Source organism: Drosophila serrata, unplaced genomic scaffold, assembly GCF_035046125.1.
Source record: "Drosophila serrata isolate PLE 108 unplaced genomic scaffold, ASM3504612v1 contig_100, whole genome shotgun sequence".
Classification (NCBI taxonomy): Eukaryota; Metazoa; Arthropoda; class Insecta; order Diptera; family Drosophilidae; genus Drosophila; species Drosophila serrata.
In genome coordinates this window covers 129,392-152,484 of record NW_028256998.1, presented here as the reverse complement: position 1 = coordinate 152,484, position 23,093 = coordinate 129,392, and the positions used below count along the sequence as shown (strand labels likewise).

General features: G+C 40.7%; 2 protein-coding genes across 3 annotated transcripts in view; both read right to left on the bottom strand.

The window, feature by feature from the left end:
- DIP-epsilon (Dpr-interacting protein epsilon) overlaps positions 1–23,093 on the bottom strand; it is a 45,365-nt gene that overhangs the window by 8,241 nt on the left and 14,031 nt on the right. Inside the window, exons 1-6 of one of the 2 annotated variants that reach the window (XM_086841121.1) lie at positions 12,608–13,588; positions 12,427–12,533; positions 7,878–8,094; positions 497–655; positions 281–409; positions 60–210 (exon numbers count right to left, since the gene is read on the bottom strand). In XM_086841121.1, coding sequence (XP_086697247.1) covers positions 60–210; positions 281–409; positions 497–655; positions 7,878–8,085 — 647 coding nt within the window. In that variant the 5' untranslated portion in view covers positions 8,086–8,094; positions 12,427–12,533; positions 12,608–13,588. Of the gene's footprint in view, positions 1–59; positions 211–280; positions 410–496; positions 656–7,877; positions 8,095–12,426; positions 12,534–12,607; positions 13,589–23,093 lie in introns of those variants that run through there. The other variant, XM_020954763.2, reaches the window with a different exon arrangement.
- Positions 14,074–15,643, bottom strand: LOC110185762 (uncharacterized). Its single transcript, XM_020954764.2, has one exon. It carries the CDS (start codon positions 15,486–15,488, stop codon positions 14,274–14,276), a length of 1,215 nt encoding a protein of 404 aa, XP_020810423.1. The 5' UTR covers positions 15,489–15,643; the 3' UTR covers positions 14,074–14,273.

Genomic DNA, 23,093 nt, shown 5'->3' with positions numbered 1-23,093 from the left:
GGAATAACCCAAACCCCCCAAATGGGGCACGATTACAATAGCCGGTGTGCATTACTTACTTGTACTTCGATGACTCAGTGATCATTTGCTCATTTTCGCGGGTCCAATAGTTGAGCGAGGTGGGGTTTGCCTCGATGAAACACTCCAGGGTGATGTTGAATCCCATGGGTATGCCGACCAGTTGATGCGGGATCCAGACCATCGGCGAGACTGAAAGGATACCGAAAAGTGGGTCATACTATACAATATTATACAGAAATAACAGGGTATATAAACTCACAGTCTACGCTGACTTTGATGCGCTTGGACACGCTGGGAGGAACTCCGTTCGAGGCTATGCACAAGTAGGCACCCATGTGCAAACGCGAGATCCGCTCCAATTCAAGCGAGTCCGTCTCCAAGTCACTCACTGCACATGCAAATGAAATGGTGAAGATTGGGATTAGGGTGCAGGTTAGTCGGACACCTAGGAGTTGCAATAGGGATGGGGACTTACCCTCGAGTGTCTTGTTGATAACTATTTTGTTACCGTCATCCCGCTTCCACTTGATGCTTGGCTCTGGGCTGCCTTTCGCCTTGCAGCGCAGCGTCACGTTATCGCCCTCGCGCACTATGACGTCACTGGAGGTCAGGGCGTCGTCTATGTTGGGTGGCACTGGGAGGAGGACAAGAGGGGATACGCTGTGGCATTATATATTTCTTACCCAACCAAAAACCTCTGGCTTGATTCAAATGCCAAAGGTAAGAAAGTAAAATGTTCCACTTTTTCTTAGCAATTGTGGTTGCCAAGAAAGCGGAAAACGAATCGAAAATCTTTATTCGCGGGGAAGAAATTCGTACACACTGTCGAGGAAAACAAAATTATTTTAGGGTTGCAAAATAAAGAGAAAGAAATCCATTTCAATGACATCGTTATGTCGGTATATCTCGCTAGTGGATGGAATAGAGTATTTCACGCATTGTTGACTCCGATGCGCTGACACTCGAGTAAGATTCGGTTCCCGACAAAGTTACTACTCCTCAACTTTATTTTAAGCCTAATTAGCTTTGCGAACAGGTTCTGGCTCAGAACCACCACCCCTTGACGCAAGGCAGAGAGAGTTTGTTAATTCAAAAATCGATGCGGCAACCTTCATCAAATTGTCATCAGTCTTATTTTTTCCCCTCACTCGTGCCGCGTTCGCTTTCCCTGACCATATCTTTCAATTGTCGAGGAAACCCTTTTCCTTTTTCCACAGGCCCCAAAAACGAAGGCGAATCTGTAATGAAAAATCTATGCAAATCAGAAAGTCACAATGCCGGAATGCCGGAACTTAAGAGTGGGAACATATGGACGGATGACTGGCTGGCTGGTATCAACTGCAGTTGTCTCAGGCTTCGGGCCTCATTTTATATTCCTAACGCTGTCTGCAATCAAAACTCATCGCCGGCGATTTCTTTCGGTGGGTCAAAGCCTGCCCGGTCGATGTGAGTCACGTAGCCCAGGCGATTAGTGTCGCAGCAGTCTGGGCACTGACGGCTCCTGTCTCCATCTCCATTCTTCCTCAACTCGACACCTAATCAATGCAGTGCCTGACTTGCCGCAGACATGGACTGGTTAAAGCCAGATAGATATTCCACGGATCAGTGCATCCTGAAACTCGACCTAATTGTCAAGCTTTAATATCCCCATTTGATCTTGGCCCCTACAAATATGTATCTTTCTCGCTTTATCAACTTTTTGTAGCCCAGAACTATACAAAGCTAATGGAAAACGGGTATAATTAAAAGAGGAAACTTCTAAAAACTTTGGTCTTTATACCTTTCTTTTATTTTTCCCAATAATGACCAAAAACTTTGGCCCAGGACGCTTTTTTCGTCGTGCTATTAATAAACGCTTGATGTGCTAATCGCAGGACATGGTAGGAAAGACACGGCCATCTAGCAGCTGTTGTCCCCTAGTTTTGACATATTAGTTTCTTTATTGATATTTTTGCAGCTGGCGACAGCACGGAAAGTTTTTCCCAACAGCACAAAACTTTTTTCATGTGAATCGTTATGGAAAAATATAATTAGTAGTGCAAGTACACAGCCGAAGGTTGGACACGGATTTCCTTAAGCTTATTACCTACTCCTTAGATGGATGCATCCGGCTTGTCGCACCTTCTAATTGTCCTTCACACGTGTGGACGCGCTAAACTTTATCCATTATTTTGCTCCATTATCGCGTTAAATTTAATTGCCGTGTCCGTAAGCAAAATTGTTATTTTAAGTTGTTTTTTTTATACCCTTGCAGGGTATTATAATTTCAGTCAGAAGTTTGCAACGCAGTGAAGGAGGCACCTACGACTATATAAAGTATATATATTCTTGATCAGGATCAACAGCCGAGTCGATCTAGCCATGTCCGTCTGCCCGTCTGTCCTTCTGTCCGTCTGTCCGTCTGTCCGTTTCTACGCAAACTAGTCTCTCAGTTTTGAAGTTATCTGAATAAAACTTTGTAGTTAGCCTTCCATATACTCTCACTCGTATATATGTAGGAACGGGCCGGATCGGGCGACTATATCATATAGCTGCCATAGGAATGATCGGAAAATTTTTACAAAAAAATTTTTAACTTTTTCAGTTTTCAATAGAATTGGATCAAATTTGAGATATAGCCATTCTACTATACTCTACAATTTTGCATAAAATTTTATGAAAATCGGACCAATATATCATATAGCTCCCATAGGAACGATCGAGAAATTAATACAATTAAATTTATAACTTTTTCAGTTTTCAGCTGATTTTCATCAAACTTGAGGTATATCCATTTTGTATTAGTCTTAAATTTTGTGTCAAATTTCATGAAAATCGGACGACTATGTTATATAGGCGCCATACAAACGATTGTTTGATGTAGAGGAAAAATGCAAATCTGCGAATGTAAAACTGCAAATATAATATGTATAGGTGAATGAAATGAAAGCAGGTATTACTTCATTTTTTTTTTAACACAAATAAATATAATTTATATTGTTAAGATTCCAAGTCATAGAAGTTCTATCTGCAAGGGTATATAAAATTCGGCGTGCCGAAGTTTCTTGTTTTTGTTTCTTTTTGCCACCCGCCGGAAACTACGTGACTATCAGTCCCCTAATGTGCGGAAATTTATTCATATCGACAGCTTATCAGTAAGTTCAAGGTTAACCGAGAATCTTTTTCTTTTTAAAAAAGGTAAAATAATATTTGAGCGTAAGTTATCACCTAAATATACTTTAACCCTCAATATACTTTGAATAATGCATTATCAATGTAGCTTTAACCATACAGTTTCCTAATAGATCCCAAATGTTGTATTTGAGGCTATAGCTTTAATAAATAAATAATCAATGAATGTAGGTACAGAGATATTCGCACCTATATTATATTTAATATTAATAAAATACAAAAGTATGGTATTTTTCCAACAAATGTCGTAGTCATAACATTCTTTTAAGAGCGACAATACTAATATTTTTATAGCCTATCAGGGTATTATAGTTTAAGTCCAAAGCTTGCAACTTAGTAAAGGAGTCATTTTAGACCGTATATTCCATATACATTATTGATCAGCATCAGCTGGCGATTCGATTTAGCCATGTCCGGAGGAAAACTAAATTTTTGAAATTTGTTCAATATTTGAAAATTTTATAAGTTAAAATTGTCAAATTTGACAAAAAAATTACTTTTTTAAAATTTTAAAACTTAGTATGCAGAAATGTTTGCCCTATTAAAACCAGAGCAGCAAATCTATCAGAATTGAAATTAATGCATTTTCAGCTTAGTTCCGATATTTTAAAAGCTTTGATTTACCCAAAAAAATTAACATTTAAAAATATCGATTTAGTATACTAGACTACACATATTTTAATCAATTATTGCCAAAAGTAATATAAATTTTTTTTTCAACCAATTCTTAAACAATAAATTTTAAAACATTGAAAAAAAAATCGACAAACAAATAAAACAAATGAATAGAATTTTTTTTAATAAAAGTCAAGACCGAAGAGCTTGATCGATTGCACATTCGATACCATGATCTCGTAGCTAATGGAAAGAATTCTCAAAGTTAGCTTCATTTGAAGTTGCTCTTAATTTTGTACTTAATGAAATAAGTATAGATAGTATAAATTTAAAGAAGTAAATTAAATTTTACTTTATTGGAATGAAATAAAGCTGACTGCGAAAAGCCAAAGCAAAGAAACATGTTTTCGAAGTACAATCAAAATTTTTCATAAATCATAACTAAGCTAAAAATGCATTAATTTTAATTCGGAAAGCAGTTCTTTGATAGTTTTTATAGGGTTTACAAATCTGCATTTTGATTTTTAAAATTTAAACAATTTATTTTTTTTTTTCCAAATTTTGACAATTTTAATGATGTAACCCCTTATAAAATTTCCAAGTTTTGAAAAAATTTCTAAATTTTTTTTTTCTTCCAGACATGTCTTAATCGAATCACCAGTCGATGCTGATCAAGAATATATATACTTCATAGGGTCGGAAATGGCTCCTTACTTATGTAAAACGCTTCGGACTGAAATTATAATACGCTGCAAGGGTAAAAAATCAATTGTTTTAAAGGACTTGGGTATTTCGATTACTGTGAAATTTTGCTACAAAATTCGCCCTTCACTTAATGCGGATTCCGAAACGAAAAGGGGCGTTAGATACTAAGTGTATCATTTCGTTTTTAATTAAAAATTAAATGTATTTAGTCGGCACGCGGACCAAATATAGTACTGTTACCCCTTGGCTCTGCTCCTGCTTTACACCAATGTCAACGAAATAATTGAATTTAATAAATTGCCTCATTATATGAGTAGAGCAGAGATGAGAAATTATGCGCCAACCGGGCTGAAACCTGTCCCAGTTCCAGTCCCAGTCCCTGTCGCAGTCATAGTCCTTGCTGGGTGTCCTCTTCTTCGTCCAGCTCGTAATTGTTGGTGTGACAGTCGGTGTTTGCTGTTTTGCTTCAGTTGCATACTGCATGCTGCACTTTGGTGTGGCTGCTTCTCTCGCTGGTGCAATGTGCGGTCATTTCGGTGGACGGTGGCGTTGGAGGAGGGCAATGGGCTGTGCCCTGGGCTCACTCCTGTGCCCAGTTCGCATCGGGTAACTGGTGGCCGTTGGAGCGACAACAGCAGGCAGCCAGCACGCTGGCAAATTTAAATGCATTTTGTGTGCGTGGCTCATAAATTCAGGCGCATTTAATGTTTGTTTTTGCATACTCAAGCCACAAATTCGCTGTGCCCTCCGAGTTGTCTCTGTGCATTTTATTCCATTTGGCGCACTCCGCGCTTTGAATTTGAGTCAGCAAATTAAATTCACAAATGTTGTACCGGCACACCCAAAAACGTATTTATTTATTTACTCATTTGTCTGACAGCGATTTTGGCTTTGTTTTAACGTACTTGTATATATGTATGTATCTATCTGGTTGACAAATGAAACATTTTAATTTCATTATGTTTTTGTTGTGTAATGTAATTACGTTTATGTTACATTTCTTTTTTGTTGTTCTGGTTTTTAGCTGGCTTTAGTTTAGTTATATTGACTGTCGATTTATATTTCACACCATTTCATATTTCTCCTCTAATTGGATTTTTTATGTATGCTAAATTCATTTGCAATATATGGTCTCCCTTCACATATAAAACTCTTTTGGTTCCTTTTCTTTGCTTTTTGAACTGTGAAAGTTTTGAGGTCTAAAATGTTGCAGCCTTACTTGCAACACCTTGCACCTTCCATAATTGTATTCCCCTATTTTTTTTTGTGGGATTTCATCTGTTGGGTTTGCCTTTGCTGCGCTCGGATAGCACTTTTTAAAAAGCCGTTAAGCACGCCTCAGTGTTATAAAACGCTCAAATAACACGCCTCACACGCACCACGCGTCCTGGCAATTTGATGTGGCGTGACCAGAGCGGCGGCAACTGTTTCCACGATTTTTTCTTCCTGTTTTCCCCTTTTTTTGTGCAACGTTGTCGCCATTTTTGCAATTCTTAACCCCCCTCCCCACACACATCCAGATTTCGGTTATCTCACACACAGAGGCAGTCGTGGAGATACGCAGGATGGCTACACCCGTGGCAAAAGTCCTGGACCAGCAAAAATGCTAGGCAAATTTGCCAGGAGGAAGGCATAAAAAATGCCACTATGACAGCTCTGGTCGCCCTGGTCAAAGGCAACAAAACGAGCAACGAATATGTGGAAGGCAAGAAAAAATGTTTTAAAATATGCCGCAGCCATTTTTATACCTGGTAAAGTGTTAAGAGGTATAAAGGGATATGACCTGTTTGGCTGTAGGCATCAGCCGCTTAAAATAATGTTTTTTTAATTACTGAAATCATTCTTGATTACCGAGGTCATTTCAAAATAAAAAAAAGAATTTACAATACAAAAAAATATATTTACTTTAAAATATATTTACTTTTAAAAAAAATAAGGTGAATTGTGGGAAATATATTCTATATAATAGCTATAAGTTTAGCCTCTCAATAAGAATTGATGATTGACTTCTTTTTTAGAGATTTGGAGTTCCTGAGATCCTTATACCATAACAGACTACCAAAAGATGATGGACAAGTAATTATCACATCACATTTAATATAATTTACATATATAAAAGGAATAACAATAAGCATTGAAGATGTATTTTCTTTTTGAGAGTTTTGGAGTTCCTGAGATCCTTATAAAAAAAACAGACAACCGACAGATGATGATAAGTAATTATCACAATATAATAAATATACGAAATTAATAAACATTAAATTTACTATCCATAATTTTGAAAGTCATCGATTTTTCTAAATTCAAATTCAAACATTAACTTCATAATGGGCATCCAACAGTCACGATGCCCAAATTTGTCCAGTCGGCGCTTTCAGAAACCAGAGTCTAAACCGAAATTATACAACGTGCAGCATATGTCTCCTTGCATTTCCATGTGGCGTCCATGTCTGTGTCTCCATTCGGTCCTGTTCCTGCTCCCTTGTGTCGTTGCCACCGTTCCGGATCCTAACTGTTGCACGGCCAGGCAGCCTGTCTCCTCTTCAGTTCACTTCATCGTCCGATGCCATTTGTTTGCGCACATATTTTTCAAGTTTTGCCACAAAAACTGATTTATGCGAATGGACCCAAGGCACGCCCATCGCCCATCGTCCAGCGTCCTTTGCCAGAGGCCGTTCCCTGCTGTGAACTGTTGCCGGTCTTGTTTGCCAGCCGGATGATGTTGATTTGTCAACTTGAAAAGCGAATCCGATTCGAACATTTTTGCATTTCCTTGCACATTGAAAGATTTGGTAAGATATTGCATTAAGCCTCTCTAAGAATATTAACACGATCTTAAAAATGTTAAAAGAGAATCGAATTCACACGAAAGGAAGTATCTTCTATGATAAGTAAAAGTGATCTGCATTTAAATCGAACCAAAATATAAAACCTTTATGTAAATTAGAAAGCCAACTTGGAATTCAATTGAATATAATACATAGTAGAAGAAACAGACGCCAGAGTCTAAATTTGAGTCCAAATGAAAACTAATCATACTCTTAAATGATACTTTTATAGAATAAGCCCATTAGGTGGTATATCGTATTATTAAAGTTAAACAAGAACAGAGCTACTAGCAAACATAACACATACTTGAGCTCATGAAGATATGCTGGCAATATGGATGGATTTAATGGATACTTTCACGGACTAATCAGATAAAAGAAAATTAACGATGACTCCCATTCATTTGCCCTAATAAAGTGTTTTGTTTGCTCATCGCAACCAACTCAGGGGATGGTTTGTCAGTCAGAGGGCTTGCTAATTCCTTGTAACAGTTTTGGCAAATAAAATGAAATATGCAAAGGACATGCACGACTTACCAACCACTTTGACGAAGCCATATTGGGTCTTGGCCGTCACCGTATTGATCTGGCACATGTATCTGCCCTTGTCCTCCTCCTGGACATTGTTGATGTGCAGGAACCAGGTGCGGTGCTTGTCGTGCTTATCGTGGGTGACACTTATCCTCGGATTACGCGTTATCACATGATTGTGCACGGTGAGAATGGCCGATTGCTCGAAATGCATCCACGCCACCTGAAAAGTAAACCAATTGAATTATTCAGCTTATTTCATAGGGATATCGCTTGTGATAGATGCTGATGCGGCCCAAAGCCGGCGCCTCATCAAGGGCCCACCCCCCCTTTATTAGTTTAGCTGATGACAAACTGTCATCTCTTTTATTAGCCAAACTTGGGGCCATCATCATCAATTCCTATGAAGGATTAACGACCGCTCTCCGGTAGAAACTTTTGCACATGTGACGGCAGATGTCGCCGCAGAAACTTTTGGCAGCTAGCGTGCGTCATGGGTCAAACACTTCCCGCCCCAACTTATGCAGCTCGACTATAGTTTTTCGGTTATATTCCCTTTTCGCTTGTCGTTTTTCGTATTTCGTATTTCGTTCTTTCGTTCCTGGGGGTAAACAACAAGCAATTTATGCAAATTTAAGCACCCAACGCATCGGCTGAGACGTGCTGAATGCGAGGCGCAAAGAAGGAGTCGGAGTGTGGGATGTGTTGTGTCGATGCCATTTCAATGATAAATTCCGACGCGCTGGCAGTAAATGTAATGGCGTCGCTGGGCTCAGTAGCGAAGTCTACGAGCCATGTCACGGAGCCCTCGGCAAGCCGGGAGAGAGCTGCACTATCAGCATCCTTTAGGGGGCGCCAACGGGAAGGAGGATACTGTCGGCCAACGTGGACTGATATCGGTTAATTTTTCAATGTCTGCATTGAAAACGTACACCGGGATAGAAACGGAGATCGAAGACAAAGCCGAGGGGAAGTCGCCATCAGTTTGCTTATTTTATATTTGGGCGCCGTTGACTCCTTGGCATATTAAAAGTCAGTCGTCTAAATGCTAGTTTGGCAAGGCAGCTTCCAGTGGCAGCATCGAATCGAAGAATTAATGCAAACACGTTTATCAGAGGGAAAAGCGAAGGTAGGAGGAGCTTAAAATCAATATAAATGCACTTCCCAATGGATTAAAGCCCTTTATTAAAGCGCTAACATTTCGGTCTAAACTCTCTCTCTTTTGCATTTGCAATTTCGATTCATTCTCTGGGCGCATTTCATTGAAATTAATTAGGAGCCATATAGGGCCAGCATCAGCATGAGCCTCTTCTGCTGACTCCTCCCCGCTGTCTATATGAGAGTATGCGGCTTTTGGCCAAATTATTTCCAGCTAGGCGAGAAAAGGCCGACAAAAGTCAAGGCAAAGTTGACTCTTGGGGGGCCACGTGACGGTGTGACTTTTAATAGGTTTTTCCCTGCACCAGCAGCTGATGCCATTAAAATTTTCCGCATATTTAATTCCAGTTATGCCAACGAAATGGCAAAGGTACTGCTTAGAAGATAACTATCAGAGTTCTCAACTCGGGCTAATTTGAGTTACATAGACCGTAGGAAATGCCGTTCCAATAAGAAAGAATTTAAGTAAAGATAACAATCCATAATACATTACGATATACGGTCAAATTATTCTGGATATCTTGGAAAGTGCCAGTTTTATATACATACCATAGCAAAGGTCAGTATAATGTAGGGCCTGGTTTTATTGTCATAAGTATTTGTTGAAGCCTGGAAAGTAACTTATCCTTCAGTTTGTTAATAAGACACTACGTGGTCAATTGATCTATCTTAATGCATGTTTTCTTAAAATTTAAAAGTTACTTTTAACATAAAAACAATAAAGTTGGAAAATAGCAGCCCTGTGGCTAAATATTATAACATTTTTACTCGTTATAGTCCCTACCACCAGTTTTGTTTAACAAAAGTCGAGTTTTAAATTATATAGATCTCAAAGATATGATTTTGTGGTAGTCTTTTTTGGACACTTTCTTGGAAACTTCTTCTTTAAAGCCTATCCGGAGATCGGATTTCTAACCGTTGCATATTTTTCCCCTTGACTGTCGTACCGAAGCTCTCAAGCGCTGCCTTGAAACCACAATCCTTCGAAGCGGATATTGCCGGAGACGTCACACTTGAGAGTCCAGACAAACTCTATTATATGCAGTGTTTGTATTTCGCAGACTTTCGCTTCGAAAGCGCTACTATCTCCTTCGTATTTATCTTCATTTCCATGGGGCAGATGCCTTCACTTGTCTCAGACACATGCTGATGGCCCAAGTCGATAGCAGCCGACAGACAGAATGGCCAATTTGCAATTTGCGTAATGGCACAACTCTTTCCGGCCCCACCCCGCCGCTCTTCCCTATAAAATACTAAATGAAGTCATAAAATTTTAAGCAAAACTAAAAAGAAAACAACTAGAAAAAACTTTTAGCCGAAGCTAAAATAAACACACTTTATTATGCCTGAAAATGTTTATGCTTTGTAGAGTAGTGGAGGAGGAGGGGATTGGGGGACATTGAGGCTTTGTGGGAGGGGGCGGGGCCCAAGCAATACAAACAACAACATAAACAAACTAAACTTATGCTCATGTTACTGGCCTGGCATTGTTGTTAGTGCGCCTCAGTGTTTGCGTGTGTCTCTCTCTCTGTGTTTGTGTAGGCGTTGAAAATTGAAATGCAAACAAGGACACGACGCTGGGTGGATCGGAGGGGGGGAGGGGAATGGGGAAGGGAATGGGGATGGGGGGTAAATGAAAAGCTGCTCGCTTAACATTAACAATTTAAGCGTAAACGTGTTAAAAGGAGCGTCTGAGAAATACGCGAGTTAATTTTACAAGCAACTCAAATATTTGTGCAGACGCAGATAGGGAGTGAACTTTTTAAGCATTAAGGATTATGTAGTTCCTAGGCCACAGAAAATAAATATATATCCGAATAGAAAATCTTTTATTTCTTTTTTGTATAATTAATCTAAAAATTATTTTCTAGTTTCCTTTGAATTAAGATTTTTCCTTTCCAATTTAAACAACTTTAATTGAGCTCAAAACTTATTATTTTTTGATCGAAGTCCACTTTTCCAGTATAGTTGCCATACCCCAGTGTGGGCTATAAAATTAATTCCGAGTAACCTGTCTGTGTCCTAGGACAGACATGAAACGTGGCGGCAGGAGACCAGCAGAGCAGGAGTCCTACCCGTCGGCTACGCAACTATTTTGCATGCAAAGTCACGTTTTATTGCAGCTACGAGCGCTTCCCGTTGTTGTTGCCGCTTAACTTTTGAGCTTACCTGAGGCCAATGAGGAGCAAACCAGAGATGAATGAAAGGGCGGCCGGCTGAGCGGCTGAGCGGCTGAGCGGCCCAGGGACCAGGGAGGCGGTTGAATATGCCGAACTTAAGGGTCATAAAAATTATTACGAGCACCACCACAGCCACACAACGTGGCTGGAAGTACAAAGGCCGGAGCGAGCCGGCAAGTCGTGTCAAAATGAAATTTATGCACGTTTCGGTCGCACGCACATTATGGAAATTCAATTGGATGCAAATTTAAATTGCCGACTCTGCGGCGGAGTGACAGGGACGGAGTGCCGGCGAGGGAGAGCGATAGAGATATCTATGCATATCAAGCGCAGCGCCTAAAAGAATGCAGCAGACAATGAATATTGAGCAGTGTGTGGTTGAGCAAGTGTCCAGTAGAAACACTCTTTGGCCCCTTCCAAAAAATACTCTTTCCCGGTGTGACAGAGGAACATTAATTTTAGCACTAGTTTAGTGTTTAGTTCCCAGCTCACACACTATCTTATTATAAGAAAAGAAAGGTCTTTTGGTACTTTGTTTTTGGTATTGTAGAAGGTTTAGAATTGACTGGATGAAATCTATGCAAATGAAACGGTTCAAACTGAACGATCCTTCCATTCGATGAGCGATCTCAATTAAGGAAAAATACGAAGCTATCTCAGAGTGCAGCTAAAAAGTAATTGAAAGGAATATTAAAATAACAAGTGCAATCGATCATTCCGAAAGGCAAGAGGTCTTTACAAGGGAAACCCCATCTCGAGCATTAAAGGCTAGTAGACAACCTTGCAAGTTCTGATGAAAATATACACTCAACCGCATATCTCTGCGTACACCCCAAAAAAATTTCAAATTCAAACTTTAAACACAAACTGTTCAAACTGTTCATTAACATTTTAGACAATTTTTTTCTAGCATACTCTTTATTAATTTGTCTTCAATGACGTATTTTTTTTTAGAATTATGAAACAATGCTTTATATTTTATTTTTAATTTTAAACTTAACACTGTAAAAAAATGATCCCGCAAAAGTCTTTTCTTTCTTGGCTTAAAAGCCACACCTTCATAAAATATTAAAATGTTTCAGTAATGCTGACCTACTGCTTTCTTGCTTGCTTTCTTTAACAATACTTTAATTCTTTCAATTCTTGTTTGTATTTATATTTAAAAAATATTAAATAACTTCTAATTAATACTTATCGCCAGATTTAAGTTCACTCACCTTGTAGGAGCCCAGGTTCTTGACCGAACAAGCCAGCTTGACATTTCGCCCAGCAGGCACTGTTATGTTCTCTATGACATCTGTGAACTCGGGATCTTCGCTGATGACTGCAACCGAAAACGAAAATAAATACGGATTAGGAACTTGATTAATATAGCGATGACTGGATTATAGTTCCTACCCCTTCGCTAGCATAAATTTAAATATACATAAATAGAACCCCTCCCAAGTTGGATGCTTTTAATAGTCTTTCAGAGTGCATTGAAATTTAGATCAGACGACTTTAATGCTGGAAAGGGTGCTTCTAAAGAAAAGATTATTGAAACAAATAAGATTTAGTTTATTACATATTTATGTAATTTTATTAAAATATATTTCTTTTCGCTTAAATATACCATATGAATATTGAAAAGTTGTCAAGGGTGTGCAATCTTCGACTTGCCGTAGTTATCTTTTATTCTCATAATCAGACTAATTTAGAATCCAAAGATTTATGAGCGAGCTCAGAAATAAAGAACAGGGTGCAGGCTTTGGCACTTTTTGATGTCGTGTCAGCCGAAAAATGTCAATAAATTTGGGGTGGACCCGATTGGCTTAAAATTTTCGAGCTCGATGCGAGCACGAGCTGCAGACAGGCCGGTAAACCAATAAATCATAATTAAATTGTATGCCCTACAGAGCGTTTGTTCCGACTACGAATCAGATCCGACTTCGACTCCCTCGAGGGTTCAAGAACGGGAGCAGAAACGTGGTAGGTTTAGCCTAGTGTGAAATTGCATTTCGTTGCATTGTTGTTTCTGTGTTTACTGTTAAAGTTGCTTGTTATTGCCTTTGTTCCCAGAGGAAACAACGCCCAGCATCGCATTTTCGCTCCTACATAAAAGGTGATAAATGTTGTGCAATCGCTTGGCTGCGAGGGAAAAAGTATCTGAAAGAGTGACTTTTGTGCCCTCGATTTATTTTTGTGTGCATTGAAAAATTAAGGCTAAAGGGGATTGTGAACACTGAGTGAGTGTTTGCTCAAGTAACGTTTACATTTTTCAATGCCTTAATCAATGGCAATTTACCTATTCAAATTAAAAGCTATTCAACTAAAATCTGAATCCAGACAGCAACGTCAATCTAACTCAACTCGCTTTAACGGATCCCATGTCCACAGCAACTCCTGTTGCAACGGCAACTCATTTAAGTTCTAATCATCTGCAACGACAACGATTAATTAGCTGGCTTTGGCCAACTATGTGGCAGCAGGGGCATTAGCTTTGCAGCCCAGCAGGATCACCAGGGCCCTCCCTGGGTGCCCAGGTAACATTAGATAAACAAGTAGCACTAGCAGCTCTGGAACAGACACGGCCACTGCACCGTCAGCGTAATGCGACAAAGGAAGCAAAGAAACATAGAGACCTTGGGAAGGGGAGGAATCCGTAGGTCGGGGGAACGCTATTTAAGCGACATCCGATGCGACGGGCGGATATTAAAAGCTGCCGCCAGCAACAGCAACAACGAAATATAATTACGCCCTGGACATCATCGTTGGTCTACCTATGCCGATTTATTTTTATATGTACCACAGTTGCAGAAAAGGGAAAAATGTGTGTAGTTTTTGTTTCAATCAATTGAAGCTGGTGACACGAAAATATTAAAGTCTTCTTTAAGTAAAGAAATTTATTTACTCTTGGTAAATGATTGATATGAATACAGCTCGCAGCTTTTTTGTAACCTCAAGACATAACTTTATAAGTAACATAAAAAGCTCAAAGAGTATTTATATAATATACTAAAACCTCTCATTGAACCCATGATTAAAATGTACTATAAACCGAAAAATTCCAACCAAATAAATTCTCTCAGATTAAGTCTTTGCATTTGGCCTTGATCATGTTGAAGGTGACACTGCCCACATTCTGGGCAGCGTTGCTGAGGAGCTCGAAGATATGGCGGTTACGCTGGCCCTGTTCCACAGTCAGTTCGTGGAGTCGGCGCAGGGCATCCGAGTAGGCCTCATACTTGGCTTGGCTCTCCGTGTCGAGCTTGAAGATCTCGTAGAGCTGCTGTAGGTCGTACAACTTACGCGTGGTCTCGTCCAACAGCAGACTTGAGTCCTGCGGCAGCATCTGGGCCCAGTGCTCGTGCACCTTCTCCAGGAACTCAAAGTTGCTGAACAAGAAAATTACAAACAGGTCCAAGCCCTTGGCTTTCAGCTGGGCAAGGAGCTGCTCCGTAAGATGATGCTCAGCTCCTGCCGAGTCCCGCAGCTGCTCGTAATCGGTGGTCAGGTGGCGCTCGAGGTAAGCGTATACCTTCTGCCGCTTCTCGAAGAAATCCTCCGTTGCCAGCATGCCATCCAACTGAAGCAGCATGTTGTCCAACCGGCTACTGCTTTCGGCCAGATCCGCGTGATCGCCATCGATGATGTCCTGCAGCAGACCACGCAGGATCTGCAGATAGTTGTCGATAATCTCGGCCCCGGAATTTTTAACTCTCTCGTATAGCTGCGCCCCAAACTGATTCAGATCCAGGGCACTGGCTGGGTCACCGCTTCTGGTGAGGTTCAGTTTCTCCACAGCAGCTCCGACGGTCTGCTCGTTGATCAAGCTCGTCCTGCGAGGAGGCGTCAGATGGTCGAATTGCTGGCAAAGGCGATGCAGACGCAGCTGTCGAATCTCCTGAGTGCTGGCATCCCTACTCGCCCTAAACATGGCCTTCAAGCGGTTTAGGAAGACGAGGTTTCGCAGCACAGTGGTGTGCTCTAGATCCGTTTCCTGGTGGGGCTTCGCATCTAGGAGCTGCTTTATGAGCGTCACCTTGTGCGGGAGCTTGGCTGTCGAGCGGACTGCACTCAATTCGCCAGTGTAGTTGGCATATTGCGCATCTTGTTCCAGCTGGGCCAGGTAATCGTTGAGACACACCTCAGCCCGTTGTTCAGCCAGAACGGTGAGCTCTCGCAGAAACTCCAACTGGAAGTCCTTGGCAGAAAGGGCCAGCAACGGATCAGCAGGCTCAGTGGCCTCCGCGCGACCAAGCCACTGAAGGCACACACAAAGAAGCCACCACTCGAACATCTTCTCGGCGCAACTGAGACTAAATTACTGATTACGAGACACAGCGTTGGTATAGTTTCAATTGCAACCATCGTCCACTGATTAGTCTGAGAATCTGGGATCTGGGGTCAGTCGTTGAGTCCATCTGATATGCCGAGGCTGACAGCTGACAGGCAGAGCAAAACTGCACTAAGCTCAGCTCGACAGTCTTATTACCGCATACAAATACACTAAAAGAAGAGTTGGGAGAGGTCTGATCAACTGACGAGACAAAATCAATTGGAATTGTGAATAATAATTCTAGAAATAACAATCAACAAGATAGATTCCAGTTTGTTCTAGGGTGATACCCCAATGGTTGTGCTTTACTTTAAGGAAAACTAAGTTCAAATACCCTGAACTTCAAAGTATTTAACCAGACTTCTTACCGTAAAGGCTTGCCTTTACAAACCAAATCTTAAATAGTAATAAAATTTAAGAAAAACTACATATATTGTAAAATGAATATATTTATCAATAGAATAGACATAAAGGCAAGTAAAATACACAGAATTACCACTCAAGATATCAGGATATTGGAAAATAAATATAACCTAATCTTTTCTCATGACAAACCAGTTTGAAAGGTAATGGACTTGGCGAAAAGGTAAGAGTACTGCAGGTCAACACATTCGCTTCCTGCAATGTATCTACATGTGTGCACACGTGAGTGGGAAGTCAAGCCCCATAGTGACCCCTCCCCGTCTACGTGGGCAATTGTTGACCAAGCCCCACCTGTGTGCCGCCTCACAAGTTAAATAAAAGTTGCAGACGCTTTTCATTCAATGACAAAACTTCAACGGAATCCTAATTGTGATGTGGCGTGACTCCTCCTCGATTTCGCATCGGACAAGGATCTGGCTTTAGAGACCGGAATTTGTGTGCCCGGTTTTTGCCCCATCTTGATTGAAATTTGTCAGGTTGATTGAACTCTTTGGCAAGTCTTGGGCCCTGGCGGTTGCCGCACCGCAGCACGTTTGGCTCGGATTTCTTTGGGCAATCTTGTTCATTAACTTTAAATATTCGATCAAAGCGGCTAACGGTCGTGGAGTGCAGAGCACCCAGATCCAGGCTTCCCAATATCCTAGCTTCCCTTGCCCTCCCCCAACGACAGTTTCGTCGTGACCAATACCTATCAGGACAGCGGTTCCTGGCGTCTCCAGAGGATGAAAAACTCAGTTCAATGCTTGCCAGGAAGCGTAAAACGGGGGATAGAGGGAATTGGCAGAGGAAAGACAGGGCAGACCGCACAAGTTTTGAGAAACAAAAAAGACAAGGCGCAGAAAGAAAGAAAGCTAGAAAGAAAGAAGAAATTTTCCAACAATTGCACAATTGGCATGCGCTTCGCTTTCGCTTCAATGGCGGGTGGCGGTGGGCTCGTCGATTCAAACACTGAATTCCAGAATTTAAGAACCAAAGCGAAGGAAACTTAAAGAGATGTCTTCTATATTTATGTGTGTTTATAACGCTTTCCAACTAGACTCCGGTTGTTCAGACTCAAACTGTTTTCCGTATTATCCTTATATTTTCAGTCGCGCCTTTGAGGGAAAACTTTGCCACTTTTTTCTTCATCGCCAGTCGGTTCATACTCCTTTTGGACAACAAAGACGAAACAAAACTTGGCCGCTCCACGGCAGGACGTCTATAAAGCGCCTAGCGGACTGGAGATGCTCGCTGGCGAGGAGCGTGAAAAGCGCTAAAAGTGTTTAAATGAATTTAAAAGAGTTAAACTTTTGTTTTTCTCAAACAATTTTTTTGTTGTTCGCCTCCTTTCGCAGCGCAAAACCATTTCAGTTTTTGTGCGTTTCACAATTGTTTTCTCATACTGTGATTTGGCACAAAGTTGTGAACTTCCAGCGGATCGAGGGCGGGGCTTGTGGGCCAGGGTAATTTCCATGCAAATGATGAGCTAACTCCAGTCGGAGAGCCAAAGCCAAGCCAAAAACCAACGGCAACCTAATTGATATGCTTAGAAAGAACAACAGACGAGTGACAGACCCTGAAATGTGAACAGGGCAAACTTTTCCCTTGCCTCCCCCAACAAGCAAGCCAATGTTACCCATTGCTATTCCGAGTTAGCTCTTTCTTTTGGTCTGAACTGGGATGGGGTTTTAGCCGCTTGTCACAGTCAATTGGGCCAGAATACCGAACATTCCGCCAACCGAGATAAATGCAATAAAAATGCAACTGCAAAGTCGACAAACTGTGAAGACACTCAAAGGTTGCTGCTACAAACCCAGAGGCGCCACCATTATTTTTATTTTACATTATTTATTCATTTTTTTAAGTAGCTCTATACCGTTATCTATACGATCCCATTCTAATAGAAATATAACAAATTATCAATCAAAATGCTTTTTGATTTAATATAACCCTTAGTCCTATTAAAAAGAATTGCTATTTCAAAGTCTGATATTTTATTAAGTATTTATTTATTCCAGAGATAGACCGTGTAAAGCATGAATTATGTTTACTTTTACGTCGAAATGCAACGCAAATTAGATCTAAATACTTTACAGATATATTATTTAGCTAATACTATATATTTACCCGGTATTTGAAAGTCGAGGCACCGGACTATAGAGTTCTTTCTGATTTCGGACTTGTCTCCGCTGAGCTACATTCCGTTGATCTACTTATCTGTCTTTCTATTTTGCTCTATTCTCATCCCAAGCTGACAGATTAAGTGATGGCTCCACGAACGAATATTAAGGATATATATACATATATATTTCAAGTTTGCCATTGCTGATGAAGAGTGCCCTTTAAACAGAAGGCGCCATGAAGAATGTTACAAAAAGCAACTGAGGCTGCAACTGAAGTTGGAAGAGTCAGTGCTCGGGTAGCAGTAACTCGACCCCGAATGCTGTCTTGGCCAACTGAATGTGGGTTCGAAGCTGGTCGCTCGGTGTTTATGCATTTAGGGAGATATCGTACTTCATGCTGGCAGGTACTGAGCAAGCGACTTGCCTTTGGCTGCCTGCGACCATGGTCTCTTCTGGTCTAGTCTGAGTTTTATGTCCCGAGTATTTTTCGACTGTCATGCGAACAGACGGGGAGAGCCATCTAGGGCGTGAAGGAAGGGCAGGCTGGAGCAGCCCGAAAGCCGTGGTAGGAGTCACTGGCCACCACACCATGGAGCACGGAGCACAGGACACGAAGCACGGTACACAGGGCAAGTTCAATCAAGCAAATGTAATGATGCCCTGGCTGCCAATTGCAGGCAAAGCACAAAATACAAAGATTGAAACGAGCATTGACAGTTTGACTGAGTGAATGAGTGACAAGAGTGTGTGTGTGTGTTCTAGTTGCTGCTGTTGTTGTTTTTGTTGTCCCTGTTGTTGTTTATGTTCAGGCGATTGCATATATGCAAGTGGGTCATTCAAGAAGTTTGCTGAACCTGAAGACCTCACTTAGACCAATGAATGTTGCTTAGAAGGATGCTGACCAATAATATATATTGTAAACCATATATTTATATAAGAAATATAATCTGTTTAATATAAATTCAAAGGCTTCAGCAAAGCTAATGTCAGTCTGTTTAGCTGTCTGATTCTAGAAGGATTTGGTACCGAGAAGAAACTGGGTCGAAGAATAAGAAGTAGGCTATTTTAAAAGTCAGTGGTGCAAAAAATGTCTTAGTTGCTTGGCTGGAAACTTTTCGTACTACCCTCCCAAGTTACCCCCCCGCCAGTAAACATATACTCAAGTGTCTGTGCGTGTGCCCCCGCATGCAGAAGTAGATGTAAGCAAAAGCAAAGTCGGAAACTACTCAGGCGGAAATGAGCATAACTGCATCACAGCCGCAACACACTCGCAGCCACACCCACTCACACACACCTGCACCCACACAAATGGAAGAGTTTAAGTAGCCGCCAGAGCTGGGGGAGGACATGGTATGGGGCAAGAGGATCTGCCTCGGGCCGCCATCAAACACTAAGTGCTGCTTTATTAAGCAAGAGTCAACAACAGCAGACGAGGCAGCAGATGATTCCCATTGCCATTCAACGGCCGAGAATGTGCAGCCTTGCCTGGGCCACTGGACACTGCAAACAAGCTACCTTGAAGATGTCCCCTCTTAATTATGCACTTTATAACGAAGCTACATACGTTCCCACACAGACTCGATTGGCCTGTGTGTTCTCGATAATAATTAGGGTGCACAAAATGGCATTAGGCGGGTTAATGGCCAATGTCATTCCAGCCTCTCAAAATCACAAGCTAGAGCAACAGTAATGACATTAGTTTATAGTATATACTAAAAAATCTTTTTACAAAGCTAAAGCTAAAAAAAAATGTAGACAGAATCCCACCCAACGTGATCTTCCATAAGCAGCAATGTCTTGACTCTCCCACATTATTCTTAAATCTCTTCTTTTATTAAATATTTTAAGATGTAATAGAAGAAGCTAATAGAATAAACTACGTACAGATGTAAATAGATATAAAGCATACATTAATTGTAACACTAAAACATGCTGTTTACCATAAGAACATACATATATTTCTTGGCACAAAATTGCCAAGTTAACTTGCAGATACCATTAAATAAGGCATTAAGATGCATCGACAATTGTAAATATCGAGATGTACGAAGACTCATTAGATTATTCTCAGTCTCAGCCAGCCACTTAATAATAAGATAAAAGAAAAAGTCATGTGGAGTAAGTTCTCAAACTCGCACACTTTACTAATTGGCAATTTCCGCACAAAACATGTGCGAATTCTACATTACTTACTTTGTCTTCCCATTAATGGATACATGGAGACAAAATTTGGCAGGCTTCTCACCTGCGAATTCTGAATCCGGAACAGGGGCAGGGGCAGTGGCAGGGGCAGTGTGACTGCGGATGTTGCAACACCTAACGAGTAACCTTGCCACTCGCCATCCATAAACCCTTATTCAAACCGGCTGCCTGTAAAAAGTTCAAAAGCCGAGAAACACCCTCAAGCACAAGTACTCTCCACGATTTGTAAAATTTAATGACTGGCGCGTGGCAGTATTTGTTTACACCCCCAAGGACATTGACAGGTCTGGCTGCCTGGCTGCCTGGCTGCCTGTCTGCCTGGTATCTTGTATTTTTGGACTCCTCTTGTTTATAATTAATAGGACAGACTCCCGGTTAGGCAGACCCCACCAGTCCTTGTCAACAATTCTGCATACTAATGAATAAGTCAAGGCCTAAGCCGGCAGAGACCGGGACAGGGACAGCAAGCCCAAACGGAAGTCAACGGACGGCTGCATGCGTCGATAAACAAGAATCAATTGGTTAGCAATAAAAACGGAAAGCCCATTTCATAATTATTGTCGAAAGAAGGTCATCAAGGGTTAGGAGGGCTTCGAAAACTGATCTTTGGATGCCAAAAAGGAGTATGGTTATTGTTATTATGCTTTTTGTAGGCTAAACTCAGAACATTCTGCCACTGTGGGGAATCTTCTTCTGGTAAAAACACACAGGAAAGTGAAAGGGGGATACATACAAATAAATATCGATGGAATCAAATCAAATAAAGTGAAATAAAAATTGAAATAAAATGTGATTAGATATTTGGTGCCTCTCTGGCTCCCTTATTCACTTGCACAGTCCCTCCATGCCCCATGGAACGTGCTCAGATACAAAGCACAAACGTAAACTTTCGACGAAATCTCAGACTGGCGGTTGCATGCGAGCTGCTGCAACAACAAGCTCCTCACAATGGCTGACTGGGAGAGTGAAAAAATTCATTTCCCCCAGCTCGCCCGGCGGACGTGGAGCAAAAACGCATATGAACAGGAAAAAATAGCGATAACTCAAATTGAATGCCAATAAAGTAACATATGCGACCCCCAGGCCTTCGGGCAGCCATTCGGCAGAGGCAAACACAACCAGATCTGGACAGCTCAGTGCGTTAGCGCCCTAACAAGGAGCCTGCTAAAAGGACTCGCTCCGCCCCGCCACTCGCCCCGGAAACGAGTCGATTCGAAATGCCAAGAGCAAAACTAACGAGCTTCTTCTCTTATTTAGCCGGCGGCCCTGCGCTCCCGAAAAGCAATGCCAATCCGAAATAATACAACATATGGGGTCATTTGGCGGGCAGCCTCACACAGGAAGGTGAAGCCAGTAACGAACTGCCAAGAAGCTGGCAATCAGGGGGCGAGCCACGGGGTGAGGCTCCTGTCAACTGCGATTCCTTGACAACTATTGACACTAACATGATATTACTTATGCATAACGCCGTATGAGCAATATGGGGTCAAGGCGGCCGAGGGTTGCCAAAAGTGTTTGTCTACAAGGAGCATAAGTTTTCTAACAACCGAATAGATTATGCGGCCGGGAGGAAAAGCGATAAGAGCATTAGTATGATTAGTATGACATCTGTATAACTTATTAAGGTAATTATAAGTACAATTTAAAATTTAATATAATAATATAATATATAACTTTGAAAATAATATGAATAGAGAAATGGTTAAAAGCTTAACAAATTCCTAGAAGTATATCGTTTTTTTTAAGATATACATATATATATATATATATACTTTTCTCCTGGGCTACTTAATTACAAAAAAGTATAAAGTTAAAGATAATATTAATAAAAGTAAAATGTATAATATAATGTATAATAAGCTTTTAAACTTTTCAAACTCATCGCGTTCGATTTGGAAAATGCAGAGCCGAAGTTTTATTCTTCTGCCTGGCCCTTTGTTATTTTTGCCCAATTTTTTTATTTTGCAAGAAAACGGAATACATTTTGGTTGGAACCATTAAGGCTCAATAACGAAGCCCATCACCCATCTGTGATATGTCCCAGATTCAGGAGCTTGAGTCGAACAACACCCCACACCATTTTGCAAAGGCATTATCATAAAGGCATTTGCATATCGAACAGTAATACATATATGTATGTATGTGTCCCCACTGTCGCTGGGCTTTTCAGTGCGGTTTTTGGACATTTTTCATTATTATTATTATTCGTAAGAGTGGCTATCGCATAGCCAGTATTTTGACCATTTTGTTTATGCAACCTGAGGGCATATTCCGCCGACAACAATGTTTGTGTTTCTTTGTATTTCTTTCTACAGTTTCTCATGCACTTTTACATTTAATGTTTACTTTATTGTTATTATGGCAACCAAAAGTTGCTCACTCAGTCCGTTTCTGGGCGTAAATAAAATATATTGGTTATTCTTGAGCGGTTAAATAAATTTTATTATAACAGTAACAAGGACTTGAAATATTTGATATCTGGACTCTGTTGCTTATTGAAAATAAATGTCGTTTGAATTAAATTATTTATTAATTTCATTTTTAATTCACCAGAGCAATAAGTCTGTTACTCTTGATGTAATTTTTAATGACATTTATAAGTAAATACTATACAATTGAATTGAAATACTACTTACAAATATTAACGAAAAAAAGCATATGTTGTTATAATTACTTTTAAAGAAATTAAACAAACTTTTCGGGAGTTCACTGCAAAATGCAATAGTCGAAGAAGTTATTATATCAACGACGATTTCTTGGAATCTACGGCAAACTTTGGGTTCTGTGGGCTTGCTTGCAGCCAACGCATGCAATTCAGCTAATTCACTGCCTTGCATAC

What these genes read in the sequence shown, in the direction of transcription:
- LOC110185762 (XM_020954764.2), bottom strand. Translation starts at nt 15,488, where the DNA reads ATGTTCGAGTGGTGGCTTCTTTGTGTGTGCCTTCAGTGGCTTGGTCGC.